The sequence below is a fragment of the Helianthus annuus genome, chromosome 16 (assembly GCF_002127325.2).
Source record: "Helianthus annuus cultivar XRQ/B chromosome 16, HanXRQr2.0-SUNRISE, whole genome shotgun sequence".
Taxonomy (NCBI): Eukaryota; Viridiplantae; Streptophyta; class Magnoliopsida; order Asterales; family Asteraceae; genus Helianthus; species Helianthus annuus.
The window spans coordinates 126,011,409-126,028,845 of NC_035448.2; the positions used below are offsets into that span (position 1 = coordinate 126,011,409).

The 17,437-nt window shown below is 39.5% G+C and overlaps 2 protein-coding genes across 2 annotated transcripts; one reads left to right on the forward strand and one right to left on the reverse strand.

The window, feature by feature from the left end:
- The first annotated feature begins 7,182 nt into the window (after positions 1-7,182).
- Positions 7,183-8,858, forward strand: LOC110901469. The gene is made up of 2 exons (XM_022148296.1): positions 7,183-8,407; positions 8,839-8,858. Exons 1-2 carry the CDS (start codon positions 7,183-7,185, stop codon positions 8,856-8,858), a joined length of 1,245 nt encoding a protein of 414 aa, XP_022003988.1.
- Positions 8,859-14,445: 5,587 nt separating this feature from the next.
- LOC110898940 lies at positions 14,446-16,753 on the reverse strand. The gene is made up of 2 exons (XM_022145790.2): positions 16,208-16,753; positions 14,446-15,749 (listed from the first exon to the last, which is right to left on the reverse strand). The coding sequence occupies exons 1-2, from the start codon at positions 16,562-16,564 to the stop codon at positions 14,826-14,828; spliced, it is 1,281 nt and encodes a 426-aa protein (XP_022001482.1). The 5' UTR covers positions 16,565-16,753; the 3' UTR covers positions 14,446-14,825.
- Between the last annotated feature and the right edge of the window lie 684 nt (positions 16,754-17,437).

The window sequence follows — 17,437 nt, forward strand, 5'->3', positions numbered from 1 at the left end:
AGTCGAGACCTTGTGGTCTCTAGTCGAGATCTTGGTCTCAGCTCGTTAAAAATTGATCTCGAAACTCCTGTTACAGCTGTTAATGTGAAAACATAACTGAAAATTCGAATTCTTACGGATGTTGAGATATGGTTTCCTGTTTTAGTGATGATCTAATTTTACCAGAACATTTCGAAAAATTTTATCTGATTATCAATTAATAGTTTTCGAATAAACTTAAAAGATAAAATTGGATCAAACAGGAAAAAACACTCATCAATCCTAATTACACTCCAAAACATAAAGGAATTTTTGAATTTTCCTAAGAACATATGATGAACCCTAACATAAAAAACATAATTCTGGAACCCGAAACCTGAATTTTAAGGCTTTTATAAACAGATTTCGGACTTGATTTTAACTATTATGATTTCGAGTGAACATATAATTAATCTTTTTCCGAAAACAGGGATTTCGAGTGGTTATATTCTACTAGAAACCGACTGTGAATTATATGAGGCTTTCAAAATTCCATTTTCCAGATTTCTATCCCAGAATTGATGGATACGAAAACAGAACTGACTAATCAACATATGCTCTGATACCACATGTTGGATCAGTCCTGTTTAAACATAATTGAAAACATACATGTTACAGCAAACAATGCAGAGGAGAATCCAGTGAGGGATGTTGCCATGGAGTTCGACATGTTTGTCAGTGTGATCTGGTTCCTTCTTAGGGTGGAAAATGATGATGGTAAATGATGAAACCGAAAAGGGTATCGGTTATGGAGAAGAGGTCGATATTGATGTTATGATTATTAGGTTATGTGTCTAAGTGTGTAACCTTTTAACCTCTACTTAAGTCTCCTTATATAAGCACCCAAGAGGAAACCTAATTAGTTAATAAGAGTAATATGGTCCATCAACAATTACCAACTAATTATTTAATATGTTGTTATATATTTTGATCTATATAATGTAAATGATTATAATGGCTACTAGATTAAATATTAAGACATAATATATTTAATCTTACAAATCATCCTCTCATCTTGCTAGATCATGTCTTTAATCACCATCTAGCAAGAATCATATGATGTTTAACATCATAAACATGAGAAATCAACAATCAACAAGCATAACAACACTTAAACAATATGTATTCTCATGATTTTAGTCTTATGTTTAAGTTTCATGTTCAAGATTCATAGTGTTCTTCAAGATTATCTACTTATACCATCTTTTAACCAACTTAAGAAGATGTAAAATAGAGTGTAGATGATCTTACTACTAGCTCAAGGCTAGGGATGATCACAAGATGAAAATGAGGTGGATAAAGGCTTGTGTGAGTGGTCCTTCAACTTCCAAGAGTTCCTAGCTTCCTTATACGCCTTTTTACACCTTTGAGTATGTATGGAATGGATGGACCTTGAATGAAAAATGGTGGTTGTGTGGGAGTGGGTTATGGCCAAGAATGGGGAAGAAGGAGAGGAGAGTGTTCAAGTGTTGTATTGAAATGAGAATGATGAGTTCAAGTTCTAGTGGTTAATCCTTATATCTTCCAACAAAGAATTTACTAATAGTTAATATGTTTAAAAAGATGAGACATAATCCATTAAAATAACAAGATAAAATCCACATGTGGGGGGTCACATGTAACCGTCCATCAAGGGGGGAGGGGGGGTCTTGGTTGTGTTGTAATGTTAAGTTAGATATTATGGTTGAAATCTAAGTATATTAGTTAGGTGTTTAGTTACTAGATGTTTATATAGTGTGTTACGATGTTCGGGAACCATATCTAGCTTAATAATGTTTAAACAGTGCTTCTAGTGAAAATTTGGTGTTTCGGGTAGTGTCCGGTTGTTCAGTTGATTACCGGTTCGTTAATGTACTAAACTATGCAGTTTAGTGTGCTTTATGTTATCTTTTGTGACAGTTTTGATTTCCGACACTTAGGAAAGCATTCTGAACCATTTAACCATATTTCTGCATGATATTTAAGTGTTCAGATGCTGATTTTTGCTGAATTCAGCAATTTCTGTGAGTTTCAGGCTCTTTTCGGCACTTAAACTATCACTAGGAAGACAGTTTTATGATCCTTACTTTCCTACACACTATACTAGTGTAACTCTTGGTTTCTGGCACATTCTGTGTCTCAATACCATGTCTGTCTATGTACTGAACTCCGTCAGCATTTTTCTGATTTATCTTGTAACTGTGCTATCTTTGTTTCGTGCATCATTTGAATCAATAAAGTTTGCATGCAATAATGATATGTCATTTGCAATATATGATGCACATGTATGTATATGGCAATAATCAGAAAGCAATTCAAATTATTAATTGTAATTCTGGACAGTCATTAAGCATTAATCATTGTTTAATAATTGTACGGATACCTGGAATTTTGACAGTTGTTACAAACCGGAACTGAAACCTATTATACTCGGCTATACCCAATACATGATTCTAATATCTATGTTAGTGCTTTTATTTTAATTTTTTTCCATTATACATAGCATACTCAATAATAATAAACAAAAAGACGAGAAAATAAGGTAAAAGAACGCAATAGAATGTTAAAAAAACCTGAAGGCAGGGTACTAAAAACTCAGAAATAGGGTATAGGAAAACTCGAAAATAGAGTATTTTAATACCCGGTTTCTTAAGAATCGGAACCGAACCCTACCTGGAACGGGGCACATAGGGTATGGTTGTTTGATCAACCGGACTGCTTATAGCAATAACCGTTTCAAACCCTTAAAACGAGAAACCAAAACCGGTTCCATAACCGAAACCGGTTATCAAAAATACATGGTTTGTGCACCTCTAGTTTTTATTACCTTTTGTCAAGTAGTTTAAAAATCATCTACTTGGTTTCACCCCCTTTCACGCCCTATTAAAATAATATCAAATTAAAAAAAAAGGAATGGTTGACGGGCATGGCCCCCACCAACACCCCTCCTCTCCACACCGTATCCCCCTCCACGTCACACCCCCACCCCGCCCCTTCCGGCGGTGTGCCCCACTCTTCCACGCCAAGCCCCTTGCCACATGGCAGGGGGCATCATTCCATAGTGTTCCACCCAATCATAACTAGTCACATGAACCCAATACACATTTCACATAAACCCCAATATTTATCACCCGATTAACATGTATTCACGTTAATCGACTCGGTTTGTTATTTATCTTTTGTTTTCTTCTGATTCAGAGATGTTTGCTACTGAGTTTGTATTGTTCTTCATTATGTTTAGCTAAACTCATGTAATCATCTAGGTTTAGATGAATCTTGATTCGGTTTGACTTGTTGGTCTGACTTTATTGTGTGATGTTAGTAAAGTTTTGTTATTCTGAACATATGATGTGTATGATTTCATGTTAGTATTGATTTTGCTATGAGTTGTGTGGCTAAATCGATCTTTCAATGAAGTTATGCTAGTTAGATTCAATTTCTTCTATCATTAGATTATATTAGCACTCATTAATCTAGGGTTTAAAACCTTAACCCGTAATAGATAACTTGGTAGCTTAGTTGGTAAAACGTGTGAGCTAGATACGGGAAGGGTTTGAATAAAAGGATCTAGAAACAAGTTAGCGTTTGTATTAAATTGAGTAACAAAGATAGTACTTCGCTTGGTTCGTTAATCTACGGTTACTAGAACAATAATAGAAGCCACAAGATTAGGTTTTGGTGTGTCTATAACACTGATTCTATAATTTTGGGGTATAAACCTTAGCTGGCCCTAATCCATTTTAGCACTTCACTCAGTTGCATAAAGTCATTCTGAGTTGTCATTCAAGTCAAGAGGATTCGAAACCTAGGTGGTTGTTTTCTCCAACTGACTTCTTTAAGGCTTTTCTAGTTGTTCTTTTGTTTCTCATTAGTTTCCTTACAAACCATCCATCTTACATATGTTAGATATTGACATACGATTAAGTATCAGGAGCTATCGTGTCTTTAGGATCGATACTTGGTTCTTACCACTGCTATACTGCGTATACGATAAGTAAACTTGCCTGTTATATTTGTAGTTTAGTTTAGGTAATTTCCATTTTTATAAATTTAAAACTTGTGTAATTGATACATTTTATACGTACCATTCACACCCACCAAAGTCCAACAAGAAGTAAAAACATAACTTGCCGCTAAAAAATTAAACTAATCAAGAATCCAAATAAACGTTTTACTTATTTATTTATTTATAGATTTTCTTTTAAAAGTTATGACTAGTAGGGTGGGGTTCGGCTACAAAGTCCATTTTTCCTACAAAGTGTACCAAGCCATAAAACACCACATTTTCAGCCATAAAACATACTCAAAACCCACAAATAATAAAGTGAAGATCACTAAAACATAATATTCCAACCCTAACAGTCCATAAATTTTTGGGTATATACGTTTTCGACCCTCTGGTTCTCTAGAAATTTTTGGGTATATACGTTTTCGCCCCCCCCCCCCCGGAAATCTCAAGCTTCGCCACTGGTCCTTCTGATGGTGGGAGTCCATCTCTCGACTCCGTCACCTTCCTTAGCCAACTGTCAATCACAGTTTCCCACAGTGGCGGATCTAGGGGTTTTTGGGGGTTCTCAGGAATCCCCTTGGTTTGGAAAAAAATGAAAAAAGTTAGTGGAAACCTTATACAATTTGGAATAAAATAGTGAGAATTAGTAAAAATCTACCAAAAGGAACCCGGTAGAAAAAATCATGGATCCGCCACTGGTTTCCCACCTCATTTTTTCTCTAGATCTTCCAAGAGTTGTCTAAAGATGCATAGTAGAGTTACCGAGAATCCTAGAGTTCCTTGCCTTATAAGACCATGTGTAGTGGTAGAGAAAAATAATGCCCCCACCATGGGGCATTATTCGACACGTGTCATCCCAGTCAGCATGGGGCGTTATTGCGAAAATAGTGTAGCGGGAATAATACCTAATAATGCCCCTTCCAATCATTTAAAAAAAAAAAAAACAAAGACATGTTGATTGGTGGGTCAAAGCAAAAAGTCCAAACCATTGGTTGAAACAATTCCCCCACAGCGTTATGATTAAAACGCCGGGGAACATTTTTTCAGTTTTTTTTTTAAATAACGCCCCCTGTAATGGGGGGATGGGCGTTTTAAGGCGCTATTTTTCAATTTTTTTTTTAAAAAAAAAACGCCCCACTACGAGTGGTCTAAAAACAATTACAAAACATTGAAAGCTAATTGGTTGTGGAGGGGCAACATGTTTGACTCTCTGGTCCACTTTTGTCCCTCCAATCGGTAATAACTCCTGGCACGGGATCAAAATTTGATGGCCCCTAACACCATGGGGCGGTGTTCCCATCCAACCATCTTTTAGACCATGTGTAGTGTGATGTTTTTTTTTTTTTAATTAAAAAAAAACGCCGAATCACGCGCCATACCCATTACGGCCCTGCGTTATTGGGCGTTATTCGCGAAAAAAGCCCCCTTGGCGTTTTTTGAAACACGCCTTGCCCCCTTCTCCTTGTCCAATCACCTTTCATCTCCCTTTTTGTTATCCAATAAGATTTTTTTGAGGGTTTTTGTTTTATTTAATTATTTTACATCTCATTTAACATAATGCCCCAATCCCCACTACACCCATTTTGTAAAAACGCCCAATAATGCCCCATTGCTGACTGGGCTGCCACATGGCGCAAAACGCCTAGGGTGGGGCATTATTTACTTCAACGACTACGCATGGTCTTATACTTTCAACCTTGATCCTTGGCATTAACATGCTTAAATTTTAGCGTTAGTGGCACCTGACTAGCATATCATGAGTATCTTGGTCTTTCTCTACTTCAAAAACTAAAGTTGTTAAGAGTTCTAGCATATCTATTAACGATTTTTTTGTAAGGCATCGTACCTATTAACTAAGCCTATAATTTCCAGTAGGTTAAAATGCTACGTCACCATATACATTATCCTTGTAAGGCTATGTATTGTGGAGTAACTAAACCAATTATCATATCACCGCCACATTACTGCCACACAAGAACTTAATCATTAACTAAATACTTATTAACAATGTGTTTTTTTTAACGGTGAACTTCATTTATAAGGTTACCACACTCTCCAAATCGGAAAGCCCCGTATTGCCCAACTTTGGCCAGACTATGTTGGCTTAACCGGGCACACAGGCGTTCCCCTGGTAAACCATGCGGTCGGCTGCCACTTGACAGTCGTACCACCACAAGAGCAGAAATCTCTGGCATAACACACGGTAGGACGAAAACCCGGTTAGGCTCAGTTTTGAACAGACAAACTCACACAAGGCCTAGTCCAAATTCTTCTTCTCTATATCCACCCCCAGGGGCGAAGGTTTGTTGGTGCCCGGGGGTGCACCCGCCCACCCCAATATTTCGGTTACAAGTGTATAGGTTTCGATTTTTCGTCCGGAAATTTTAAAAATTATATAGGATCGCCTCCCCCTAGGTAACAAACTTTACTTTAATTTATATATTGTATAAATATTTAGGAAAAAATATATAGAATCGCCTCCCCCCAATTATTTTTCCTAAATATTTATACAATATATAAATTAAAGTAAAGTGTGTTACCACTTTGTATATAAGTGATGGGTAGTTTTGTAAAGATATTTTAACTCTTATTTGTTTAACCCTAGGTTACCCACTACACAATAAACTTAATCACAAATTTTTATGTCTAAGAACGGGTCCTTTGTATAAATGAATTTTTTTAGTTTTATTTGGAACTGTTATTATTTGACTTGACCCGAATCGATAGCACGACCCGACCCGAAACATAACGATAGGAAAAAAATTTTGGGTCCCATCACTTTACGCCCCCTCAAAACTTTTGGTCAAGCTCCGCCACTTTCCACCCCAATAGGACACATGTGAGAATTGAACTTAAGACTCCATGGGAAACACCAAGCCTTCTACCACTAGGCCACAAGTGAGTATTAGCGGACCATATTATTTGTGAATATTCTCTGTATTAAGGAGATCTTGTTTCCTTTTGTATTGCTTGTAAATGTGTATTTAAACGATTGTCTGTATCAATGATATTCAAGCAATTATAACAAATTACATGGTATCAGAGCGCACCCGCTCTGAACCCTAGAACCGCAGCCGTCTTTTTTCTTTCTCTGGATTTCGATCCAAGGGTTTCGACCCTGCCGCCGGCCACCCTTCTCTCCTCTTTTCGATCCTGTGACCGTACCCGCTCCTGCCATGGGAGACAAAGGCGAGAAGTCTGACTCGACCACAACCAATCAACCCATTCCCTTACACCCGGTTTACACTGTGACTGATATCCAGAAGAAGGTTCGTATGCTGGACGGATCCAAAGTCACATATTCTGCGTGGGTGAAGCTTTTTCACCTTCATGCACGTGGATATGAGGTTTTGGACCACATCACCTCTGAACCACCTCCCAAAGATGACCCAAATCATGCTCAGTGGATGAAAATTGATGCTATTGTCCTGCAATGGATCTATAGCACTTTGTCTGAAGATTATCTTCTTCGGGTTCTCGAATCCGAATCAACCGCTCTACAAGCTTGGAACCGAGTTAAAGCCATTTTTCACAATAATAAAGGCCCTCGGTGTGCAGCCCTTCAGACAAAATTTGTCAATCTCAAACTCAGTGCCTGCCCTTCCTTGGAAGCATACTGCCAGACTCTTCGTGATCTTGCTGCCCAGTTGGATGACGTGGGTAGTCCTGTGAATGAACAATCACTTGTTTTACAACTGGTACGGGGTCTACCTCGGGAATATGATACCATCGGCTCCATCATCAATCGCGAGATCCCGTCTTGGAATGAAGCCTGTGAGATGCTCCGCGGAGATCAAGAACGACAAGCTGCAAGAGACGGCACCCCAGCTCCTTCCGAAGCACTGGCTGCCGTGAACCCCAACTCACAGCCCCGTCGTGATGGCCAAAATCAAACCTATCAGCCTAGACGCGGGGACGGACCAACACGCTTCAGTTCAAACCCGGGTCGTAGGGGCCCTAGACGTGATGGCTATAACTCTCAACAGAACGGGGCCCAACCTGGACAGCAGCAATACCGCCAAGGATCTGGGTCCGGGTCCGGGTCTCGTGGTCAGGGAAACCGGAACCAATCTCGTGGACAGTCACCATGGGCCCAACATCCACCTCAAACATATCAGCCCACTCCACCTTTCTGGCCCGCGCCGTATTGGACCACACCACCGCCACCTTGTCCTTACCCTACCCAGCCGGGTTGGGCCTCGCCATGGCCCATGCAGTCTCCAAACGGCCCGCAGCAGCCCACTACTCATGAACAGTCCTCCGCTCAGGCTCACATGACTGATGTGAACCCCCTGGAACCCACTGAACTTGCAGAGGCCTTTCAAGCTATGGCTCTAGATCCTGAAAACCCACAATGGTTCATGGATACTGGTGCTACGAATCATCTCACTGCGGACTCAGGTATGATCTCTCACTCGTGTAAAAATTCCATTAAAAATGTGCTTGTTGGAAATGGCCATCTTTTACCAGTTGCGGGTTCGGGCAATACTGACCTTCCCTCAAATTCAAAACCTCTCCAACTTAAACACATTTTACACACACCCAATATCGTCAAAAACTTAATTTCTGTTCGCCAATTTACCCGTGATAATTGGGTGTCTGTCGATTTTGATCCTTTTGGCTTTTCTGTGAAGGATTTTCCGAGTGGGAAGATTTTGAGTCGGCACGACAGCACCAGTAACCTGTACCCACTCACAGCTCTCCAACCACCCGCTGCTTCCGCGTTTGTTTCCACAAGTCTGCAAGGCCCTTGGCACAACCGTCTAGGACATCCCGGCATGCATGTTCTAGATTATTTAAATTCCCGTAATTTTATTTCATGTAATAAGCAGACTCGTACCGTTTTTTGTGATTCATGTCAAATTGCCAAGAATAAACGCTTGCCTTTTATTTCATCTAAATCTTGCACTGTGTGTCCTTTTGATATTGTCCATTGTGACTTGTGGACCTCGCCTGTCCTTAGCAAAAACGGGTATAAATATTACTTGGTTATTATTGATGACTATACTCATTTTACATGGGTATACCCGCTAAAATTTAAGTCCGAAACGTACACCAAATTTACCCAATTTCATAAATTTGTTTCCACCCAATTCCACTTAAATATAAAAACATTTCAATGTGACATGGGTGGAGAATTCGACAACCTTCACTTTAAACAATTTGCCACCACACACGGTTTGCAATTTCGTTTTTCGTGCCCTCATACTTCTCAACAAAACGGGACTGCCGAGCGCATGATTCGTCGTCTTAACGAAATCATGTTGTCTCTCCTCACACATGCCTCTCTTCCACCTCACTACTGGGTGGAAGCTCTCCATACCTCAGTATACTTACATAACATACTCCCTGCCAAACCGATCGGATTTCGCACCCCCACTACTGCCCTCTATCTTAAAAACCCGGACTATGAACACCTTCGTGTGTTTGGTTGTGCCTGCTTTCCAAATCAATCTGACACCCGTCCACACAAACTCGCCCCTCGATCCTCCCCTTGTGTATTTCTTGGGTATCCTGCTGATCATCGTGGCTATAGATGCCTAGACCTCTCATCTGGGAAAATTATTTTATCTCGCCATGTCACCTTCAATGAGGTTGACTTTCCCCTATCCAAAACCTTTAAACCTGACCGCTCCTCCTATACTTTCCTTGACTCCGAACCCTCACCCCTACTTTTCACCCAGCCCATGCCTACTATATCCGCACCTTCACCTCCCACCGCCCCACCCACTCCTGTCATCCACCCTACTTCCCCTCAACCTACCTCCCACCCTTCTGCCCGCCCACCTCAGCCTCCAATAACATATTCCAGACGTACCTCACGGCCCATACCTTCTCCTATGCCTACGGCCCAGACTATGCCTCAGGCCCAACATCCACCAACCTCAGCCAACCCTCCTCCCACCGTTCCTCACCCACCCTCGGCCAGCCCTTTTAACACATCCGTACCTAACCCGGCTCCCCCACGACACCCCATGGTTACTCGGTCTCGTGACGGGACTTCCAAACCAAAAACACCTTTTAACCTCAATGTCGACACCATCTCACCCGTACCTAAATCCCACCTTGATGCCTTATCCGATCCGCACTGGTCAGATGCCATGAAAAACGAATACACGGCTTTAATGGATAATAACACGTGGGATCTTGTGCCTCGGCCGCATGATGCACACGTCATTCGGTGTATGTGGCTATTTCGCCACAAGTTTCGTGCAGACGGGTCTCTCGAACGCTACAAGGCTCGCCTTGTAGTTAATGGCAAATCTCAACAGGTTGGTGTTGATTGCGATGAGACATTCAGTCCCGTGGTTAAACCCACCACTATTCGCACAGTATTGAGTTTGGCGTTGTCTCGGTCTTGGCCGATTAACCAACTGGATGTTAAAAATGCCTTTTTACATGGCGACTTACATGAAACTGTTTATATGTTTCAACCACCAGGTTTTGTGAATCAGCAGAATCCAAAGTTTGTGTGCAGATTAAAGAAATCCCTTTATGGGCTTAAGCAGGCCCCTCGGGCGTGGTATCAACGGTTTGCCACCTACATACTTAAGTGTGGTTTTCGAACCTCTACTTCAGACAGTTCTCTGTTTATATATAAACGGGGCAATGACATGGCTTATCTTCTGCTATATGTTGATGACATCATCCTTACAGCATCTTCGGATGCACTTCTTCAGCAGTTTATCTCAGCTATGTCTAGAGAATTTGCTATGTCTGACCTTGGCAGATTACATCATTTTTTGGGTGTTGAAGTTAAACATCAGAATGGCGGGCTTTTTCTCTCTCAGCGATCTTATGTTCATGACATTCTCACTCGTGCTAAGATGGATAACTGCAAGCCCTGCAACACGCCGACGGACACTTCCTCCAAGCTCAGTGCTACAGCAGGTGATTTACTTTCTGATGGAACTCTTTATCGCAGCCTTGCAGGTGCTCTACAGTACCTAACATTTACTCGACCTGACATATCGTATGCTGTTCATCAAGTATGTCTCTACATGCATGCCCCCCGAGAACCTCATTTTAATTATCTTAAGCGCATTCTGCGCTATCTAAAGGGCACTGCTGATCATGGTCTTCACCTTTCTCCCTCTAAATCAGCTCAACTTACTGCATATTCTGATGCTGACTGGGGGGGATGCCCAGATACGCGTCGTTCGACCTCGGGGTATTGTGTGTTTCTAGGTGACAACTTAGTCTCATGGTCTTCAAAACGGCAGCCTACCATCTCCCGCTCTAGTGCTGAAGCAGAATATCGAGCGGTTGCCAATACTACTGCCGAGATCTCATGGATTCGTAATCTTTTACTTGAGTTGCAGGTTCCAATTCACCAAGCGTCCATCATCTATTGTGATAATATTTCAGCCATGTACTTATCTCAGAATCCGGTGCAACATCAGCGCACCAAACATGTGGAGATTGACATTCACTTTGTTCGTGAGAAAGTTCGACTTGGTGCTGTTCGCGTTTTGCACGTTCCAACAGAATATCAGTATGCTGACATCTTCACTAAGGGGTTACCACGTCTATTGTTTGATCGTTTCAAGTCCAGTCTTTGCATACGGCCGGCTACTGCTTCGACTGCGGGGGTCTATTAGCGGACCATATTATTTGTGAATATTCTCTGTATTAAGGAGATCTTGTTTCCTTTTGTATTGCTTGTAAATGTGTATTTAAACGATTGTCTGTATCAATGATATTCAAGCAATTATAACAAATTACAGTGAGAAGATATTAACAATGTGTTTTGGATTAACTAAACATCCAATACCAATAAGTAAATCAAAGTTTAAACAAAAAAAAAAAAGACTTGTGATGGGTTAGAAACGACATAGGTCCCACCACATCATCACCACCTTATTTCCCATTCATGGCGCCAATGCATTAACAATCTCTTTATTAACTAAATCCATTAACAGAGGGACGCGATGTTAAACATGTTAATGAGTGATGTGACGCCTCTCCGTTAATCAACAACGCATAAACTAATATCTAATAACAAGTAGGTACCAGTAAGTAAATACTAAATAATAAAATAGTGAGGCGAGCGTCGCATGTGGGGAGTGTTTAAGCTTCCGAAATCCCTAAAGGATGACCATGACTTTGAATTCTTTACAACTATTCAGGACCCCCATAATTCTGACAATGACACTTCAGGGACCTTATCATTTTAATCCATTCCCTCTTACTTATTTCAATATCATTTTTGTAAGTTTTACCCTTACGTTTATACATCAGACAATATTTTCAGTTTATCTTTTCGGTTCAGGTTTCAAACTCGACGGAAAAGTTAAATGGGACGTCTCTGAGAATTCACGTACCCTGTTCGAGATTGAAAAAATGTGCCCTTTTGTTATGTTTTGTTATTATTTAAAAAAGATCAAATCAGTATTGGGCTTAATAAACCTAATACCAAGTGGGCTAAATTCTAAACCATAAAAAATATTTGTAAATGGGCCTATATTGAAAGTGGTATTTGTTTACTATTTAAAAAAAATAACATATACGTATCGGATTTTTTTAAATTGCATGCCCCTCGAAATCGTGGGCCTTGTGCGGAGGTCCTCCCCGCACACCATCAAAGCCTCCCATGAATGGGAAAACCGTTTGAATCTTAAACAGGGGCGGATATAGGTAGAGGGCTGGGTGGACGGGTGCACACCTTGAAAAAAAATTAAGTGTATTTTATAGGTAAAATCCTAATCGCACTTCTTGAAAATATGGTTAAAACCCTCGTTCACACCCTTAAAAAATATTTACTGGGTCCACCACTTATCTTAAACCGACTAAGTTGCTACAGTTTTTCAACACTCCTAGTAGATATCTCCTCTTAAAAGTTTATTTCTAAGATGTTATAATTTTTAGAGTAAACTGCCAAAATGGTCTCTGAGGTTTGGTCACTTTTGTCACTTTATTCCAAAACTCAAACCTTTTAAATCTGGGTCCCTGTGGTTTCAATTTTGTTGTCATTTTCATCCAAAATCAAAATCTGGTCAGCTTTTACAGTTAACATCCAGCTTTTGTGTCTTTTTCCCCTCTTTTAATGAAGGGCAAAATGGTCTTTTACCGTTTTATTATAGCAAATTAAAAAATCTGACAATTTTTCCCTTCATTAAAAGGGAGGAAAAGACAAAAAAAAAAATTGGATGTTAACTGAAAAATCTGACAAAATTTTGCGTTTGGATGAAAATGGCAACAAAATTGAAAGCACAGAGACCCAGATTCAAATGGTTTGAGTTTTGGACTAAAGTGGCAAAAGTGACCAAACCTCAGGGACCATTTTGGAAGTTTACTCTAAGATAAATATGATCTGATTTCACTTTTGGACCAAAATGACAATAAAACTGAAACTACAGGGACCCAGATGCAAAAGATTTGAGTTTTGACTTAAAGTGACCAAACGGACCAAAATGGCAGTTTACTCTAATTTTTATGTATCTTGAATAAATTTAATTATTTTTGCTTCAAAATATGAGAAATTAATAAAACCAAATATATGATTGTTAACAAAGGTGCCTATTTGTATATAGAAAAATAAAATTGGTCTATACATTTATTTTAATAACATTATCTATATTTTTTACACTCACATGGATTTGTTTATTGTACAAAGTCATCAATTTGACATGATCCACACGACATTTACAGCTGTAAATGAATATCTATTTGTATAAACAAATGAAACACTTTAACCCCGTGGTCACGTCGTCATCATATGTATCGAACACACTTTGCTTCAAATCACTCACTCACACTGGCCGTAGTGGACCGTTTCTCTAAAAGCTAAACCAAAAAGTTTTCTCTTCTCAGTTTCTCATGACCCTGAATCTTAACTCTTAAGGGTACCTCATGCAACTTTTACAAAAGTAAAAGACCAATAAGAATCCTATTAACTTATTATTCCTCTTAGTGTTCAAACCGAGTGAACCGTATAAGTCAGTTGGTTTGAGATTTATGTGAATCAGTTCGGTTACAATAGTGAAATGGTCCAAACAGCCATTTAGAACTAGTAACCAATCGTCGAAATTTATTTTCTTATTGGTTTTTGGAGTATACCATAATGTGTATAACGAGTATCCGGACTTGTATATTTATTTAAAAATGAACATTTTAAAAAAGAAAACTTAAACCAACTAATTGTCAAAACACTAAAACGGACCAATCGAACCGACCCACCTAAGTCAGCCGACCTGGTGTCGTTCTCCAATACTGTAGTTAGAAGTTTGGCCCATAGTTTTGTCGACTAGTTTGGCCCATAGTTTTGTCGACTAAACCAGACCGTGAACACCCTTAACTAGTAACTGGTATGCATATCTCTTGGTTTTTAAACCAAATATTTTATACAACTAGTAATCAGTATTCATATCTTTTGGTTTTTAAACCAAACTTTTATATAGTAAACTGTCAACATCAGTAACATTTTGGTTACTGTAAGATAAAACATAAAACAAAAGATTTAAAAAAACCATCTTTAATCTTTAACACCAACAACACCAGCTGCAACCTAAACAAACAACCAAAGTAAAACAATACTAGAAACAAACATGGCACCAATTCTTTAAAATGCCATGGTGTATACCTTCAATACTCTTAAAAAACTATGGAAGGTGAACTAAAACTAAACCTCCATTTAATCTAATAGGGAGAAAAAACCAAGCTTCCGACCCCCTTTGGCCAGAACTGTTAAGTGATCATGCTCGGCGAAACCCCAAGTGAAATTACTGAAATAACCTAACGTCTACGACGTAACTTCCAAGGTGTTAATCAATCAAATACTAGTATGCTACCACTGATGACGTTATATAAACAACTGAACTTAACCCAAGGCTGCAACCTTTGCTCGATGACCAGCGACCACAAGACCCGATTTCCCTCTTTCGCCCCCGGGAAAATCAGAGGTTTCGCTAAAAGACGCAGACTTTAAGTCGGCTGGAGGGATAAAACAGTCAATTGACAAGCCTGGGACATTGAATGCAACCTCTTCAATGGTCCATGCTTCTTCCATTCTTGTCTTGGTGTGGCTCATTGCCATCTCACCAAATCTAAAAAGGGTGACCACAGAGTGACCTGAATGCGCAATCATTACACCTTCAACAGACCTATAATCATCCATACTAGAATTAATTGTGGTCTCCCAGTAGACCGCGTCAGTACCAGTGGCTTGAATGCGGGTTAAATGCGAATCTTCCATGTGAACTATGAGTCCGGTTTTCTGGCTAAAGTAGCCAAACAGAACATGTCTTATGATCTCAGCTGGACCTTCACTTCTCGCCTTTAACGTCTGCGGATTAGCGGTTAGTTTAAGAATAAAGCAATCTTCACCATTAATCTTCTTCTCACCGACACACTTAGCATCCGTAAACATACTCGCTGTGGTTCTAGGATCGAGACCCTGAAGCGCACGACGCAGGGGTCGAACCGGGCCTTTAGCAGTGTGTGAACCGAGCCAAGGGGTGTGTCTCCAAACAAGATTTCCATTGCAGCCGGCTTGAACCTTGCTACCACCGACAGCTAGCTCAACATACCACATATCCGGGTTCATCTGCCACAGAACAAACCCACCCGTGTCTGCGGCTCCAACAACGTGCTTGTGTTTCACCACTCTTGAAGCGGTTTCGAACTCGGAAGCTACCATCTTCACTTTCCCCATGGCGTATGCGTTTTTAATGGAGTTTTGTAGCTTTTGCCCTCCAGATGCAGCTGTGTACTGCTGCAATATGTATTGAGCAGACGATGTTTCCTAGTACAAACAAACACCAAAAATATATAGTTAGGGTATACTCAGAGTGCTAAACGGATCGTCTTCGCGGGTGGTTGACACAAAGATAACTCGTTTTCACGAAATTTTTTGCTTTTTTTTTTTTTTTCGCAAATCAATTCTCTAAAATTACATTTTTATAAAAAATAAATAAAAGATCAAACAAACATGCATTAAAATTAAAAAATACAATTTAATTATAAAATCTTATATGAATTTCTCTTTTAAGATTTATAATCTATAACATAAAGAAAATAAAATAAAAATAAATGGGTTGAATGCGTCAGCCCGACAACCCAACCTGTTTAGCTAAAGGGGTCTGTGACTCTGCGAGACTGACCCGAACCCGTTTTAATAATATAGTTTTACAAAATATAATCAGTGCCCTGGAGAATATTAGTTATTTACAGAAACAAAAATGAACAATTAATGAAACTTACAATTGGAGTATCCTTAATGCAAAGATGAGGAAACGGATCAACGCTGCTAACATGCACCGGAGCAAGCGGTGCGCCCATAACACCAAGCAACAACCTCAAATCAGACCTATACTTAGCACCAACAGAGGGAGCCCTAGAAAGCTGCCCCTTCATCCACAGCCCAATACCCGACCCGACCCGTTTGGACTCCCCAAGCTCCGACCCATCTTGATCCGGGCCTTCATACAATGGCGCCAGAGTCTCTCCAGTCAAACTCCCGTTAGTCAACAACTTGGGCCTCCTGCGGGACCTCGCCGGAGATAACCCGCGTATCACTTCGTCTTTTAAAGCGGAGAAAAACCCTTGTTTCCTGTCCATTGTTTGCCGGAATAGAATAGTTTGATGAAGCAGAATCTAGAAAGAGCAAAAGGAAGACATGAAAGCTGAATTAGAGCAGCAGACCGGCAGGTTTGTTGGGATTTTGTAGTGTGAGAGAGAGAGAGAGAATGAAATGTGTGTGTGGAAAGAGAAAGGGTCAAGTGTGTGATAGTGTGTACGGTGTAGGTAGAGAGGATGAAGCGACGCGCACTTATAGCGTGTGAATGTAACACAGAATGCAACTTTCGTTTTCACAACTCAAATGTGGATATTTATTATTTATTTGGTTATTTTTATAGAAAAGTGTTTAATTCTTCCTTGAGTGAGATGATATCTTTTATTGCATTAAATTTAATTTATTTCGATGCTTAGAAGGTGTTTATTTTAGTTTTATTATTTTAAGGTTATCCGTTATAGTAAAAAGTGGTAGTTTTTTTATTTTTTTTTTAATTTATCTTAGGTTGATTTAAGATTTAAAAACGATTTTTGTGGTGAAACTCTCACATCGTAAATAAGCGTTCAGTAAACTGTTTGGTTAAAAGTTTGTTTATGTTCATTTGATTAATATCTGAACGAATATGAAGAAGGAATTTTGTTCGACTGATTGAATGGATGAACGCGAACATAGAGTAGGTTCATTTGGTTATGTTCGTGAAAGTTCGATAATTTGTTTGTTTATGTTCTTTGTGTTTGTTTGTGGTCATTTGTTTTTTTTTTTTTTTTTAAGTTTATGTTCAGTCACTAAAAGCTTAGATTTTTGAAACATTATTTTGGTATAACTATGTTTATGCTTATCATGTCAAACTTGTACATTTGTTTTGGGGATAACATTGTCTACAGTTATTATATGATGTACTTAACAAAGTGATTTTC

Coding starts and splice junctions, on each gene's coding strand:
- LOC110901469 (XM_022148296.1), top strand. CDS start 7,183: ATGGGAGACAAAGGCGAGAAGTCTGACTCGACCACAACCAATCAACCC. Junction 8,408..8,838: donor TCATCTCACTGCGGACTCAG/GTATGATCTCTC, acceptor TGTAATAAGCAG/ACTCGTACCGTTTTTTGTGA.
- LOC110898940 (XM_022145790.2), bottom strand. CDS start 16,564: ATGGACAGGAAACAAGGGTTTTTCTCCGCTTTAAAAGACGAAGTGATA. Junction 15,750..16,207: donor GCATTAAGGATACTCCAATT/GTAAGTTTCATT, acceptor TGTTTGTACTAG/GAAACATCGTCTGCTCAATA.